A 16,034-nucleotide genomic window follows, 5' to 3' on the forward strand; every position below is an offset into this window, starting at 1 on the left:
AGAATTATTTTTTGGAATTTTTTTTTGATTTTGAACATTCACACTTATATTATAGTATTATCTAAATTTATTGTAATCTTATTTAAGGCTATTGTTACTATTCATATAAAAAATTATTTTGTATAAATTATAAAAAAAATTGTTTTATACAAATTTAAAGCTACATAACAAATCAAACTATATTCATATAGTGTAATTATGTAAACTATACCCATTTAATATTATTTCATGAAATAAGTTTGTCATATATAAAAATTTTCCAATAGGTTATGCTTATCTTTTTTTTTTTTGGTATATTATTGAATAATAATAATAATACACCAAATAAAGGTCGCATTGAACTTAGTCGGCTGCATTATTATTTAACAACAAACAATTAATGGTGGCCCTAGCTCTTTATTTATTTCCGACGCTGACTACTTGGTGGACCGTACACTACTTGCTGCTTTCGTATTATAAATTATGATAATTAACAAATGAAAATATTTAAAAGATATATTAAAAATTTTGGGTAACTTTTGAAAGTTTATTATTGTTATATAAATTGAAATATATAACAGTAACATGTATTATCTTAAAATAGAGTGAAAAGTACTATAAATTATAATATTTAACAATTATAATTATAAATTTCTTTTATAATTGATTGAATGTTGAAATCTATTTGTGCCACATAATTTATGACAAAAAGAGTAATTTATATTGCTTTAAAAGGTATATAAAATTTAATTAACTCTAGAAATTAAAATCTATTAACAACACGTACGCACGCGCATACACACATACACAATTTTATAAAGTTACTATAAGTCACGATAACTAATAATTTAAAATAAATAAAAGACATAGAAGTATATGATTGACTCTCTGAATTGTATAAGTGACGCATGTATTGTCTAAAAATGACGTAAAAAGTAATATAAATCACAATAATTAACAAATTAAATGTTTAAGTATTTAAAAAAATTGGACGACTTTCGAAATTCTATCAATATCACATAAATTGAAATAGAGAAAACAACAAATGTTATTTAAAAATTATGTTAAAAGAAGTATAAATCATAATAATTAACAACTTAACATCTAAAGATAGGAACTACATAATTAAACATAGTTCACTACCATGTATATTATTACATATACTTTCAAAATATTACGTATCTTACCACTAATTAAGAGTTTTCCCATATATTAAAGAAAATACACTTAAACACTTATATTTTCTTGCGATCAACATAAAAACAGGGAGAAATGTGAACGAGATTGAGGAGGGAGCCGAGAGTGATTCACGTGTATCACAGAGACATGCAAATCCCACTAGATACATGTATATGTTTGTATTTGATGTGATTCGCATGTATCTGAGATACCAGATGTATGAGAGAGGGACGAGGAAGGTGAACGATATTTGTAACATATTCCATATACACAAGAATCGATTTGGATACAATGTATCTAAAATAAATTATCGTACTTAATCTTCACTCGATGTATCCTATGTATATGTATCTGAACGTATCTAGAAATACCAACACCTAGTAAGATACAAAATATTACAAATTAGAGTGTATCTAAATAATCAACTCCTAAACTAATGAAATTTATATAAGTTTTCAATCCAAAATTATAGTGTGTCTATATATATGTGTGTGTGTGTATATATATATATATATATATATATATATATATATATATATATATATATATATATATATATATATATATTTCGTTCGTCCACATAGCAACAAGAGTTATAAAGAAAAAGAGAATGAAACAAACATTTCCTAACAACAAGTGTTTACAAACTCCCAATTTTTCTCTGATAAAGCTTAGTCACACAATTGTGAAAGGATATATACATACATTGAGAGAGACATACAGCCACACGCACACTTAATACTTTTCAGATTTGGGTGATTCTATCATTTTCATTTGAATTGGTCTGGGTCTCCTTTCTTGTTTGTTTGTTTTTTTTTGGGTGGGGTGGGGATTGGTGAGGGTGCGGTAGGAGGAATTTGTTACTGATGTTGAAATATAATTTGTATGATCACGGCATTCGAGGGCAGAGCTAGAAGCCTAGATGCGATTTCAGTCAAACTCAGTAACTTTTAATCAAATAGTATATTCCTTTTAAGAAGTTTATTAGATATGTATCTATATTGAATTTACGGTTCAATTAATGGCATTTGAAAATTATTATTATAAAATTTAAAAATTATAAAGTTAAAATAGTAGATTGACCTTTGATGGTATTAGTACTGAAATTCATAAGCAATTTTCGATATACCTATTTAATTAGATTGCAGACCTTCCTCGATTGGTTGTGTCAACTACTTGTCACTAATGAAAATGACAATTGCTTACCTTATAATTTTCCTCAACTATCAACCAAGATCTAGCAAAGCTTAGGATCCACCTTTTTCTCTTGAAATAAATATCTTTTCAAGTAAAAATTAAAACATTCGTTCTTCTTTTCCGTTTTTGTTTAATTATGTTTTATATCCAAAAATTTATAGCCGACTTATATGAATCTGCATGTAAAATTATTATTTATAAAAATGTGATAAAATAATTGAAATCATTTTTCTCCTTAATACATATATCCATAGTTCTAAATAATTATTTATCTTACCACTAATTAAATTTTTTTTTATCATATATTAAGAAAGATATACTTAAATATGTATTTTTGCTATAAAATGTATTAAAATAGGAAAAAAGACGAGTGAGATATTGTGTATTCAGATACATGTGCATCACACTAAATATACAAGTAATACATGTACATATATGGCGTGATACACATGCATCTAGATTACCAAATACGTAGAAGAGTGGTCAGCGAGATTTGTCTATGGGCCTGTTTGAAAGGACACCTTAATAATTGAATTTGATGTAATTGGTGTAATTACAATGTCTATCCTGTTACCTGATCAGCAAGTAATTGGTGTAATTGGCAGGGGGTAATTACACCATCGATTGTTGGTAATTACATGGTGTAATTACAGTTGATTACTTATTTTATTTTTTTCACTTCTACTATTTTAAGTTCCATTTTTATTTTTAATATTCTAAAAATTTCTAGAAGTTTATTTTTTATTTTATATTATTATATTTTCATTTTCTTCTCGTTCTCAATCTTTCTTCACGGGAATCTATGCAACTTTTTCGTATTATCTATTTTATTATGGCATGTTAATTTTCTTATTAGCATAATTTTATTAGAATTCTAATTTTCAAAATAAATTGAATTTATTGTTGAGAAAGGTTATAGACTTACTTTTTTTTAAAAAAAAATTAATAAATCATATTTATGTATGCTATGTTTTAAATTTGCTATTAGAGTATTATGCTAACTTTTTGTTTTGTATTTATAAATTATGTTATGTTTTTAGTTTCATTTGTTTTAGTAAAAATTGAATTCGCATTGCAAAACATTTTTTAATTAAATTTGATAGATTATATTTTTGTTGAATATTTAATAATTTATGACTTATCATTTATATATTAATATTTTTATCAAATATGCATTTCACGATATTCATGGAAACTTCATACTTTTAGTTTTTTTACGATCAATTCAATTGAAATATATTAATTTAAAAAAATATAAATCAATAATTTTTTCATAAATTAGTTAAGAGTATATGTTTATTAAGTAATATATTTTCAAAAAAGAATATATCTCTTAAAGATTTAATTTAATATTATTTATAAAATTTCTTATTGTATAACATAAATTTTAAATATTATTTTTAAAATTTAATATAATTTTATGATTGTAATTGTGCATCTAAACACAACATGTGTACTTACATTGTGGCATCCAAACAAGACATGTGTAATTATATCGAGACAACTAAATAAATTAGTGTAATTACTAGATTGTGTAATTAGTAGGCTGATAATTACTATCCTAATTATTACACCAATTTCAAATACCAGGTGACTTTCTATTCAAACCCTATGTATCCCAAAATACATGCGAATCTTCTTGAATACAGTATACTGAAACAATTACACCTAACTTAAACCCCACATATCCTGAGATATATGTAACTCGTCGTATATGAACGCACTAAACTTTGTTCATATCCTCTTCTTTTTTAATTTTATTGGAGTTTCAGCTAAATTCATATCACGCCCTATAGGGGTGACATATTGAACTCGAAATGTCTAATTAAGAATAAATCAATTCCATCACTTTAACTCCACATATCCTTTGATATATGTATCTTGTCGTATAGATGCACTCGGTAAGATTCATAATGTTACAAACTAGAGTGTATACAAGTATTTAGTTCCTACACTGGTGGAATTTTTGTGAGTTCCCCATAAAAAACTTATGAGAAGCTATTTAGCTTGTTTCTTTTTTTGATTTATTGGAGTTCAAGCTAAATTCAAACTATAGAAATAACATATTTAAACTTGAGACCTCTAATTAAAAATAAAATAATATAGCTACCCTACCTGGTTGTACTTGTACATATGTTTGTTTGCTAGAAAGTAGAAACTCATTCTTGTAACATATTAAAATAAAATCAATACCCAACAACCAAATATTTAAGAAATAATTAATGTCAACATTAGCAGATGGAAAACATTAGGATTTAAGAGATAAAAAAAAGGTCGTGAACGTAGGCTAGGGTACCAAATGAAGTTTCCAAGTAATGAACAAGTGAAAAATTATAACAAAGGGGCTTTGTCATTAGCTTTTACTCGGTCATCAAACTTTGTCAATCTTTCAATCTCTCTCAAAGACTCAAACCATTTTTCTACGTCACAGTTTTTGTGTATTCAAAATTCTATCTGAAACTGATAAACGTTTTGCACAGTACCTTTCTTCTATTGGCGAAGAAGACAATACCATTTTCGCCTAAAGTCAAAAAAGAGCTTCCAGTTTTTGCTTGCTTGGTTTTGTTTGTGTTTTACGCGTTTTTCGAACAAACTCAGTCTCCTATTTGTTCTTTTTCTCTTTCTTCTATTATTTTATTTACTGGGTTTATTCGTTTTCTGGGGTTTTGGTTTTTGACGAGTTTGGACTTTTAATTAATTGTGATTTTAGCGATTGTGTTTGAGTTTTGGGTATAAGATATTGTAGTGGGTTTGTTTATGTTTTTTGGGAAATGAATGGGCAATGGAAATTCAGTCAGCGTAGCTTCTTGTTGGTTATTGTGCTGTTTTTGTGTTTGGTGCATCAGGAATTGTGTTTTTGTTGGTCTCTTAATGATGAGGGTATTAATCTTCTTCTATTTAAGACTTATTTTGTTAGAAATGACTATAAAAAAATTGTTATTTTTCTTAAAGTTTGAGTCTTTATTCCTGCAGGTTTGGCACTGTTAAGATTCAGGGAGAGAGTGGAGAGAGATCCATTTGGGGCTTTGCTGAATTGGAAAGATGGTGATGGAGTGGAAAATCCATGTACTTGGTTTGGAGTTGGGTGCTTTAATGGGAATGTTGTGTCTCTGTAAGTACTAAAAATTGCTCTTTTCTCTTCTTATTTGGTTCTGCAGAAGTCTTCTTTTTCAATTTTGATCTGGTTGGCTTATATAGATGAATCTAAATTTGGTCTCTGTTTGAATTCTGAAACTTTTGTTCCATGAGTTGGTGGTGATTCCAGTATGTGTCTGATCAAAAAACAGATAAATGAGAAGCTTTTGGCACCGATTCCTGTTGAAGATCTGTTCATGGAGTGTAGCTAATTTTGTTATTGTAAAGAGAGAGCTATTGTAAAATTTGATTTTCGTTACTCAATTGTTTGAGAGGCTAAGCACAATCTTATAATATGTTGTGATCAAAATAATTAAACATAGTCTCGAGAATGGATGTAAATAAGTTGATTTCTAAATTCAGAATGATGAAGCATCTGACCGTGCCTCTAATGGAAGGGAGATCTGGAAAACCCGTGCTCCTCTAGAAAGGGCAAACATGGAGTTAGATATAGTACCAAGATATAAATTTCATCAGAGATCAAATAAAAGGAGTCAAATTTTACACACTACCTTCGATGTCAACTTCCTCCAGTTTATTTATTTTTTTCAAATAAATGTAAACCAGATAATTAGAGCTACATGTATAACGTGATCTCTTTGTTTCTTGATCTGATACTTGATTCTATATTTCTATGAAGTAACCAGGAGTTGAATTTTGTAAAGGGTAATTATATCATAGCTAGCATATATCCGTCCCTAGCTAACTTTAAAAACACATTTTTACTGTATCCATTTTCATAAATGCAATAATTTTCGTACACAATTATCTCCATTTATTATCATGAATATAATTTTCAAGTCGGTGAGTAGCATAGTGTCTAAGTTGAATTTGCTATTGTAAAAATTATCTATGATACTGATGTTCTAACCTGTGTTTTTTTATCTACTCACAGAGACTTGAGAGATCTCCATCTATGTGGTACCATAGGTCCTGATCTCGCGCGCTTGGTTCACTTGAAGTTTATGTATGTGCACGTTTAAACTAGATGTCTTCATTTTCCTAGTCGCTGTTATTACAAACTCTATATTTAAGTCTTCTTCGTTTTATTAGTCGCTGTCATTACAAACTCTATATTTAAGTCTTTCTCTTTAAGATAATTGGCAACTCACTGGAGACTTCTTTACAGAATCTTACGTAACAATTCCTTTACTGGGTTCATACCTGATGAGATTGCAAAGCTAAAAGAATTGGAGATTCTGGACCTGGGATCTAATAACTTTAGCCAGCCGCTGCCTTCTGAGCTTTGCAATAATCCCTCTCTGGAAATTATGTGAGTTCAAACAGAGGTGGTGTCATTTTCTAATTTTACCTCCTTGTTCCCTTACTTACAGAGTTACACTAATGCAGCTTATCAGACAAAAATGAGCTGTTTAGCAGCATATTTCCTGGAAGCGATAAACTTGAAATGGTCCCAGATGTCCAAGAAAATAACAACCAAGCTACGAGACCCCAACCTTTGTCACTTCCCTATGGGAGAATGATATTAAGGTAAACATCTGTCAATCAAATGAAATGTATATTTTAAGAGCAATCGTATGTAGTGGTAACTTTAAAAGTCCAACATAGTAAGAGTAAAATGACTTGAATAATTCGATTCAGTTATTGGAATACATATTCCTAGAAAAAGTATGCATCTGTAGCAATTCATTGCTTGTTCTTTTGACACCCCTGATGCTTGCGAAGACGTTTAGAAGTCCCATCAATTTTCCCTGTCTTCAATTTGTCTTTTAGTTTTCTTATGGTTGGCCTTCACATTGAATATCTCTAGATGTGATTTTTAAGCACATTTTGGTTCATGTTTGCACAAACATTGTTCAATTCATTTTCTGATATTTCTGAAAAGACAAATTAACTACTAATCTTTTCTTTTCACCTTGTGATAATTCACCTCATTTTCAATCAAGCTTTGCACTAGCTTTTTTATGGCTATATACTTCTATGGTTGCAACTTGGGCAGTTATCATGAAATTTAAATTATTTGTAGGACTTCAGAAGCACTTGGAAATGTAGCTGGAAGAAAATTGCTAAGAGTATCATCTTTTTCTCTCCTGAATAACTTCCTGAACGAATTTCGGCCAGTCCGACTTCTAGACCGTCCTGAAGTTGCTGTTGAGAACAGTGCACCTTCATCATCCCCATCTCTATCACCAAGTCCTCTTTCACCATCTCCTACACCGGCAGTTACTGCAAAACCTCATGTGGTTCATTCACCAAGATCATCTCCTTCTCCATCTTCACTTCCCAGTCCTGCAGAGAACAGCAGTAGAGTTGAAAATGCCAGACGAAGTAATCATCGAGTTTTGATATTGTCTGCAGCTATAGGAGGTTCCGTTCTACTATTAATATTGATAGCTGGCACAATCGTCTTTCGAAGCAACAAAATGGCTGTTGTAAAGCCTTGGGCCACTGGATTGAGCGGACAGTTGCAGAGAGCATTTATTACTGGTAATTTTCTATCTTTCGATGAATGAATAGTATTTCTATTTGTAGAACCAAAATAGTTGTCTTAAAAATCAGATCCATAAAATAGAAGCTTATACGAACATATGTATCTGTAAAACCAAAATTTTGCCTTAAAAGTATTACCCAAATGGCAGAAGCTTAATGGACTTTTTTGCCCCCATTATGAGCTTGTTACAAGCTTTCTTTTCTAATTATTAATAATCTTTTCCCTTTTCCCTTTTTTCTTCTTGATATCTCTAAACTTTTGTTTATCAATATGAGCAAATAGTCTCAGATAGACAGCTGAGTTCTATCATTCTTACCGTGAACAGGTGTGCCAAAGCTTAAGAGATCAGAACTTGAGTCAGCCTGTGAAGATTTCAGCAATGTGATTGGTTCCTCATCTGTTTGCACACTATATAAGGGCACATTATCTAGTGGAGTTGAGATAGCTGTGATATCTCGGACAGTGGCATCTACTAAGGATTGGTCAAAAGATATGGAAACTCATTTCAGGAAAAAGGTGATTTAGTTTTTCCAATTGGAATTTTATCTCATTTTTTCAAATATGTGAGTTTCTAAATGCTTTTCTCCTACTTTTACCAGATTGATACATTGTCAAAGGTCAATCACAAGAACTTTGTCAGCCTTCTTGGGTTTTGTGAAGAAGAGGATCCATTTACCAGAATGATGGTTTTTGAGTATGCTCCTAACGGGACCCTCTTTGAACATCTGCACAGTAAGTTTCTGATTGAAAAGGTGTATCTGTTGTGATTTACTCAAATACTGTTACTCAACTCTTCTACATCTGCTTGGTTGAGCTCTCTAGGTGATAACTTTTATATAGCAGGTAAAAACATACCTGTGTTTGGTGTTTACAAACCGTATTTATTAACCATTTTTATATGATAAATTGACGTGACAATGTGTATTAGTTGAACTTTGGTTCAATGATAATAGTGGGTGTGAAAACACATCTTATGTATTCATTGGGTGGTGTAAACACTAGGTGTGATTAAGTGTTTTCTCTACCTCGAGTATGATATCTACAGACGTGTCCTTGGTCTCATGTCAATAATTTGAGAAGTAACCATTTCCACTTTAGGCTCATAAGATGTTTGACCATTGTACTTCAAGTTATCTCGCTTATTAACTCGAAGAGTAATTGATTCTGGACAGAATGTTCACGCACCTGTACCAGACATCCTTGGTATTCACTTTACATGCTCTTTCAACAATTTATGTTTAGCTTTCTCTGTGGTAAACAGCTATTATTATCTGCTCCTCGATTATGCCCGAAAAGATCCCTAATTCTAGTGTTTTGCAGTTAGGGAAGCTGAACACTTGGACTGGGGGATGCGAATGAGGATAACAATGGGCATGGCATACTGCCTTGAGCACATGCACAATTTATCGCCATCATTACCTCATAAAAACTTGACCTCCTCTGCCGTATACCTCACAGAAGACTCTGCAGCCAAAATATCAGATTTTGGGTTCTGGAATGAGACAGAAGCAGCTGAGATGGTTTCGAGTCCGGAAAGCAATGTTTACAACTTTGGTGTCGTTCTGTTTGAGATGATGACTGGTAGGCTCCCTTACTCATCAAACAGCAGTTCTCTTGACGACTGGGCGTCAGACTATCTTAGGGGAGGAGAATCCCTGAGAGAAATGGTTGATCCAACTTTAAATTCTTTCCAAGGAGAGCAGCTAGAGAGAATAGCTGTTGTGATTAAAATGTGTGTACATCCTGAACCAAGACGACGACCGACAATGAGAGAGGTTTCTTCCAGATTGAGAGAGATAACAGATATTGGACCAGATGGGGCAACCCCAAGACTCTCTCCTCTATGGTGGGCTGAGCTTGAGATTTTATCAACTGAGGCTTGTTAATATGCATAGGTACCTCAGATTTGCCTTTAGATGGTAATTAATATAGCGCCTGTATATACAAAGATTTTTCTTTTGTGTGGATAACAAGAGCATATCAACTGTAGGGGCTAAGGAGAAGTTTTTGTTTGTAATTTTATTTTTTTATTTTTTAGTGTGTAAGTAATATTTTAAATCGCCTTAATTTGCTCTCTTGGCGTATTGGGATCAATTCTATTGGCTTATGAAAACTATGACAAAAGGGACAAAACCTAAGGGGTCGTTTGGTTTTATGGCATTAACAAAAACAGTTTTATTGGTGGTACAAGAAAAAGTAATTTTCTCATAATTCATTACAATGTTTAGTTGGCTTTTCTTCCTGTCAAGGACGTGACTTTAAATAGGAGGATAGGGTAGAAGGTTCAGAGGCGGATTTACATGTTTAACCTTTTAAAAAAAAGCATATATATATAAAAGGAGAGATGTACCAGATATATTCATACCATATCATGTAAATTAATTGCAATTTTCCGGTCGAATGATTCTATTTGACCTAGTACTTTAGGACTTTGAGTGAAGCCTTCTTATTGTGTGATTTATTATTTTGTTGTTTATAGATACTAATTTTTATATTCTTAACAAAAAAAGGCCTAAAATACTTTACAAGTATTGAAAAGGGTACACAACTATGCTTCACCCACCTATTGACTCCAAAATATCCTCTCCATCTATCTATTGGCTCACAAATACCCTACCCGTCCATAATTTTAGCCACTTCATTGATGAAGCACTACTTAAAATAATTAACACTCAATCATTGGTTGCAATTTAATTATTTAATACAATTTTAAACCCAACCATTTTTAACTAAACCCGCTCCAACTTATTAATCACGCCCTAAAATATAATTTTAAATCAACACATTACCCGCTCAATCGAACCCCATGGATTCTTTTGTATTAGGTCGTACAGGTTTAAGAACTATAGTGTGACCATTATATTAATCTAAAATAGTCTGTAGTTTTATTTAAAGTAAAAATGCATATTAAGTACCCTTCAACCTATGCACGAAATTTCAGAGACACTTATCTATACTAAGAACCCTAAACTTATTTTATGAATAATTTTCTATCCCTTTTCGACTTACATAACACTAACTTAAAAAAAATATCAATACATGCTAAACCCACAAGATAGTGTTACTTTTTTCCCCGTTGAATCATATCCCGGATCTAGCTTGAAACATCAAGCGATTGAGCTCTACTATTTCATTCGATTTATTTTTGCTTCATTACTTTCTTATATATTAAGCTCATTTATCAATTAATTTAATTGTTAATACAGAAATCATTTGAGTTAAATCAATATACATGTCCTTGACCTAATAATGAATGACTAACATGACATTATGTTTAATTTATCTTAATTCAGAAATTTCATTCTATTTTTATTATTATATAAAGGTCAACCAGATTGATTCACATATTGATCAATTGAATATTAAACATTATTTCGTTTAACTTTTCCAATACTAATCACATATTTTGAAATCAATATTCAATCTGTGATAGCAACAGTACATTATTGGTATGACACTAGGATGCGATTAAGTATAATGATAATCCTGGCCCTTGTACTAAATTTTGAAGTGGTTTGCACGTAGAAGGATACATGTGGGCATAACTTGTGATGATGGTCATCACGTCTGGAAACAATTGAGGATCAATACTCACTCAACAACAAATGTGGTTTAGCAACATTCACGTTCTTGACAACAGTACCCATTCCAAAAACTATATAAAGGAACCTAACTCAAATGAACTTAACATCAAAGCAGAATCACATTCCAAAAAACTCACAATATCTTTTCAAGAAGATGGCAAGCAGCCAACTTGTCCTGATCGTTTCGTTGCTCCTTGCATTAGCTGTTCCACTGATAAATGCCTATGACAAAGTGCCAACTAAGTCAGTAGAGAAGACTGACAAAGTGGTGGTTGAAGGCATGGTCTATTGCCAGAGCTGTGATAACTATGGATCATGGTCTCTGTCAAAAGCTAAGCCCATTGCAGGAGCTAAAGTTAGTGTTATCTGCAAAAATTACATGAAAAGAGTCAGCTTCTACAAGGCATTTAAAACAGATGAAACTGGCTACTTATTTGCAGAGCTAGATGGCTTCAAAATGGGCCATTCTTATCTTGACCATCCTCTACATTCATGTCGCGTAAAATTGGTCGATTCTCCTCTCGAAAACTGTGATGTGTTCACTAATGTCAACTATGGAATCACCGGTGCTCGACTCCGATTTTTAGACAAGACATTGAAGCGAAGTAATTACGAGGCTGTAATTTATGCTGCAGGTCCCTTTGCTTTCCGACCAGATCACTGTCCTCCTAAGCCAGAATATTAATTGATTTCCATCATCTACTTTTACGTTTTTAACTTTCTACTGGTTTTATGCTTTCATAAGAGTATTGAGTATAAAATTTCCTTTTCTATGTAAGCCAATTGTGCAACATTCTTCACATTGCAAGCAACATTTTGCTCAATTCATAATTGACTCTCCTCTCTTTCTCTCTCTCTCTCTTATATATATATATATATATATAATTTTGTATTGTGAAATCTCAACCTTCGACATAAATATGGCCTAATTATCTGTGTCAGATCCATCTCACACGTCTCAAAATTACCAGCAGCTTTGTGAAGAATGTTGCACAAAGAGATTTTGAAAGATAAAAAGAATAAATCACCAGCTTGAAAGAAAAAATAAGAGTTTACCAGCATATTAGAAATCCAATGGCATCGCAAACATTTTATTTATCTCATCCATAGCCTCCTTTGTGCACACGGTTTTCTCAAACAAGTCATTATCCCTTTTTGACGACGAAGTTGGCAGGGAACTCTTAGGTTGATGGTGTGACTCATCATCTGGAAGTATCAAGAACCTACTGCCATCTCTCTCCATCTTAGGTGCTAATCCCTGTTTCTTTGGTTTGCTTTTCCTTGTAAACTCAATTGGCCTTCCAAACATGCTATTAATATCATCCATAGCCTCTTTCAAGTTAATTGTTGGTTCTACAAGGCCATGATGGCAAACATTTTCAACGGCTGATTCTTCTGAAATGGTGGAACCAACAAATTTGTATACAACTGTGTCCTCCCTACGGAGTCTTCCTTGAGGAGGCCTTTCAACATTTGGATCTCTAGAGTATTCTGAGGTAATATCAGTTGGACTAGGAAACACAAAACCCTTAACGATTCCACCTTCAATAGAACATCCAGTCAAATGAAGGTTACCCATATCTAATTTATTCACCTCATGTACTCCCTCCATCCCATCATTGGAGTCGTCATCATCAATATATATTTGAAATGGATCCTGCATGGGCTCTTGAGTCTCAACTCTTGTGCTTTGTGTCAGCGATGCACCATTTGTCATGGCTTGATCAGAAGATCCAACAGCAGAATCAGTGTTTTCGTCGACAAATACCTCAAAACCATTGTTTGATATCTGATCAACTTTTGGCTGATTTCTACGTGAATGCTTTCCAGCTAGAGATGGCTCTAATGGCTCTCGAAACATGCTATTAATTGCATGCATGGCCTCCTTTGTATTAATGGTAGGTTCCACCAGACCATGATGTCGTGCATCTTCGACATCAGACTTCCCAACAATGGCATTACCTACAAATTTAACTACAACTGTGTCTTCACCAATAAAATTTCGGCATCTATCTGTTTCTATAGTGTCTCCAACATAATTTTTTTGACTGAGATCACTCCAGAGTTCCTTCTGAAGGGCTGGACCACCATGAGTAGTTTCATTCACTTGTGACTCTCTCCTGGAGCCCTGTGAAATGGCAACTTCATTTTTCATATTTAAATGCTTGGATCGTGCATTGGGTAACTGATCCTCAGTGATGACAGGATTGTCTTCATTTCCACTTAAATTCTCATTGTTTTCCTTGATCTCATTGTTCTTCAAAGTAGTGTTTTTAGCACCAAGAGAACATATTTTATTTTTTCCTTCTTGGTGCTGCAGAACATATCCCTATTATCAGTTAATGGCTCATATAAACAAAAGGAAGACATTTGGTAGACAATATGGCCATTGTAACCAACCTGTATCCTCTTATTCTTACGCTGCTCCATGCGATGAAGGAACTGCTCATATGATGTATGTAACTCATCAAGTGGCTCGGCAAGCCTGTTCATTGAAGAATGAAACAGAAATCTGTAAGAAACGTTTGAAAGCACTTGTTTCCAGAACTATCATTCATGCGTTTAGTGGAAAAAACATAACCAACATAAACCAATTTTCACTATTCAAGTAATTAAGCAAGGGGAAAGGGGCTGTCACCTAGTTAACTTGTTGCAATCAGATAATGATTAAAAGAAGGATCCATAATTCACCAGGATCAAAAGATTAGATCATTTGTTAGGACTCTGATAACAGGCCACTATTAAAAAGGAATAACAGAAAGGAAATCCATACAGATAGGAAGGGAAGCCTTACAAATATCCCCAAGTCATGGAGGGAAAAGAAGTAAGAAAAAACATTGGGCACCAGATGACACTTCTCTTCTAAATAGCTCTATGGAACAATGCTGATTTTGAATTTGAAAACATATTTTAAAAATACACAATGTAGCAAATTTGCCAAGAAAGTTCAGACAATTTCTCCGAAGCAAGTAAAGTGAATCAGCTTAAATTACCAAAACTAATGGTGCAAAGATATGCACCTGCTCTAATACTGCTTGATCACATCCTGAAATTGGCCGTAGGAAAGAAACTGCTACCAGAGAATAATATGGCTTGAGATACCCCTTTAAAAAGGAGCAGCCCGGTTGACAAAGCTGTGGTAGCATGGTACAGGGTAGGGACGCACCGCAAGGAGTGTGATGTAGACAACATATCCTAATGCAAGCATTAGTGACTACTTCTACGACTCGAACTCATGACCTATAAGTTAAAGAAAGACAACTTCACCATTTCTCCAAGGCTCCACCTTTCTCTCAATATACCCCTAAACAAATGTAAATCAATGAATAATCTTTTTCATTGAAATGCAACAACAATTTGCAATGCCGATTGAACAGAATGTAAAATTATCAACACACAGCATTTGTCAACAACTCTTTCACCACATTTCTATAATTATTTTTTTAAGAAAGATTTGGATGGAAAAAGAATGTTAAATAAGGTACTCTTAGAATCAATAACTCAATAAATTTAAAATCACAACTAGCTATAAGTTACTTACTTCTGTACACCCAATTGGTACATCTTCTCGGCAGCCTCAAACTTTTTAATCTTTTCATAATAAAGAGCATATGCTTGGTAAAACAGAGACTTTTTCATCCCTATACGATTCAACTCCATCGTTTTAAGTACCGATTTTGGGTCATGCACATAGTCCATCTACATAAACAAAAAAAATAAATGAAAATTTGAGTATAGTTAATGACTCAAAATGTAAAGCAAATCAATGAAATTGTTCATTTCTTTAAATTACTAACATTTTTCTTCAAATAAATTCAGAAAAGAAAAAAAAAATTGAAAAAAGAAAGTTACCAGTTGTAACCAGACTCGAAGATAACGCATATCATTAGCATAACGGCGATCGGTCCCAAAAGTCTGTGCACATTTCTGAAGAAATCTTGGGAGTTTCTCCTTAAGCAGCTGCGGAGGAAGTGACTCTTTCATCTTCTTAATTCCTCTTATGAAATCAAACCAAAATGAGAAGTTAGAAAAATGGATTCAAAAGAATTTGGAGTTTTTTCAGAAAGGGTACTTACCGGAGCCAAGGGAGAAGAGGGTCTTTGCCGTTGTAGGATTTGATGTCGGAAATCAGAGAAGAGAAGAGTTCATTGTACATTACAGACATTGGAGAGCAAAGATTGGTATTCAACACACACCCTAATTTGAATTTTAGGAGACCGCTTTCATGTGCTGTTATATTTCACTTTGCCCCCAAAACTTCTAAATATTACACTATTTCCCAATTTTACATTTTCCAAAAAAAAAAGAGAAGGGAAATAGTGTTTGGATATATAAATTGGCAAAGAAGTTTTTGCAAATCAGAAATATTACTCAAAAAAACAACAAGCGACCTGATAGAGGTATCATTATTTTTAAGTGTTAGAATTTATATTTCAGTGCTCGTTCTCGTAAAATCTATTCCTAAGCTATAAAGGGTATAGATTAGTGTCAAATTCGTGATTATTATT

At 32.6% G+C, this 16,034-nt stretch overlaps 3 protein-coding genes across 3 annotated transcripts; 2 read left to right on the forward strand and 1 right to left on the reverse strand.

Moving 5' to 3' along the window:
* Positions 1–4,516: 4,516 nt before the first annotated feature.
* LOC101245258 (inactive receptor-like serine/threonine-protein kinase At2g40270) lies at positions 4,517–10,138 on the forward strand. The gene is made up of 9 exons (XM_004240863.5): positions 4,517–5,235; positions 5,329–5,467; positions 6,386–6,457; positions 6,620–6,763; positions 6,841–6,981; positions 7,478–7,938; positions 8,268–8,458; positions 8,542–8,674; positions 9,263–10,138. The coding sequence occupies exons 1-9, from the start codon at positions 5,127–5,129 to the stop codon at positions 9,826–9,828; spliced, it is 1,956 nt and encodes a 651-aa protein (XP_004240911.1). The 5' UTR covers positions 4,517–5,126; the 3' UTR covers positions 9,829–10,138.
* Positions 10,139–11,417: 1,279 nt separating this feature from the next.
* On the reverse strand, positions 11,418–15,805 carry LOC101262524 (uncharacterized). The gene is made up of 6 exons (XM_004241065.5): positions 15,603–15,805; positions 15,379–15,523; positions 15,068–15,225; positions 13,927–14,011; positions 12,583–13,840; positions 11,418–11,892 (listed from the first exon to the last, which is right to left on the reverse strand). Exons 1-5 carry the CDS (start codon positions 15,689–15,691, stop codon positions 12,590–12,592), a joined length of 1,728 nt encoding a protein of 575 aa, XP_004241113.1. The 5' UTR covers positions 15,692–15,805; the 3' UTR covers positions 11,418–11,892; positions 12,583–12,589.
* On the forward strand, positions 11,635–12,357 carry LOC101245550 (non-classical arabinogalactan protein 30-like). Its single transcript, XM_004240864.5, has one exon. The coding sequence runs from the start codon at positions 11,681–11,683 to the stop codon at positions 12,209–12,211; it is 531 nt and encodes a 176-aa protein (XP_004240912.3). The 5' UTR covers positions 11,635–11,680; the 3' UTR covers positions 12,212–12,357.
* Positions 15,806–16,034: the final 229 nt, after the last annotated feature.

This window comes from Solanum lycopersicum, chromosome 6 (genome assembly GCF_036512215.1).
Source record: "Solanum lycopersicum chromosome 6, SLM_r2.1".
Classification (NCBI taxonomy): Eukaryota; Viridiplantae; Streptophyta; class Magnoliopsida; order Solanales; family Solanaceae; genus Solanum; species Solanum lycopersicum.

Coding starts and splice junctions, on each gene's coding strand:
- LOC101245258 (XM_004240863.5), top strand. CDS start 5,127: ATGAATGGGCAATGGAAATTCAGTCAGCGTAGCTTCTTGTTGGTTATT. Junction 5,236..5,328: donor TTGGTCTCTTAATGATGAGG/GTATTAATCTTC, acceptor TTATTCCTGCAG/GTTTGGCACTGTTAAGATTC. Junction 6,764..6,840: donor AATCCCTCTCTGGAAATTAT/GTGAGTTCAAAC, acceptor ACACTAATGCAG/CTTATCAGACAAAAATGAGC.
- LOC101245550 (XM_004240864.5), top strand. CDS start 11,681: ATGGCAAGCAGCCAACTTGTCCTGATCGTTTCGTTGCTCCTTGCATTA.
- LOC101262524 (XM_004241065.5), bottom strand. CDS start 15,691: ATGTCTGTAATGTACAATGAACTCTTCTCTTCTCTGATTTCCGACATC. Junction 15,524..15,602: donor CCTCTTCTCCCTTGGCTCCG/GTAAGTACCCTT, acceptor TGATTTCATAAG/AGGAATTAAGAAGATGAAAG. Junction 13,841..13,926: donor GTAAGAATAAGAGGATACAG/GTTGGTTACAAT, acceptor TATGTTCTGCAG/CACCAAGAAGGAAAAAATAA.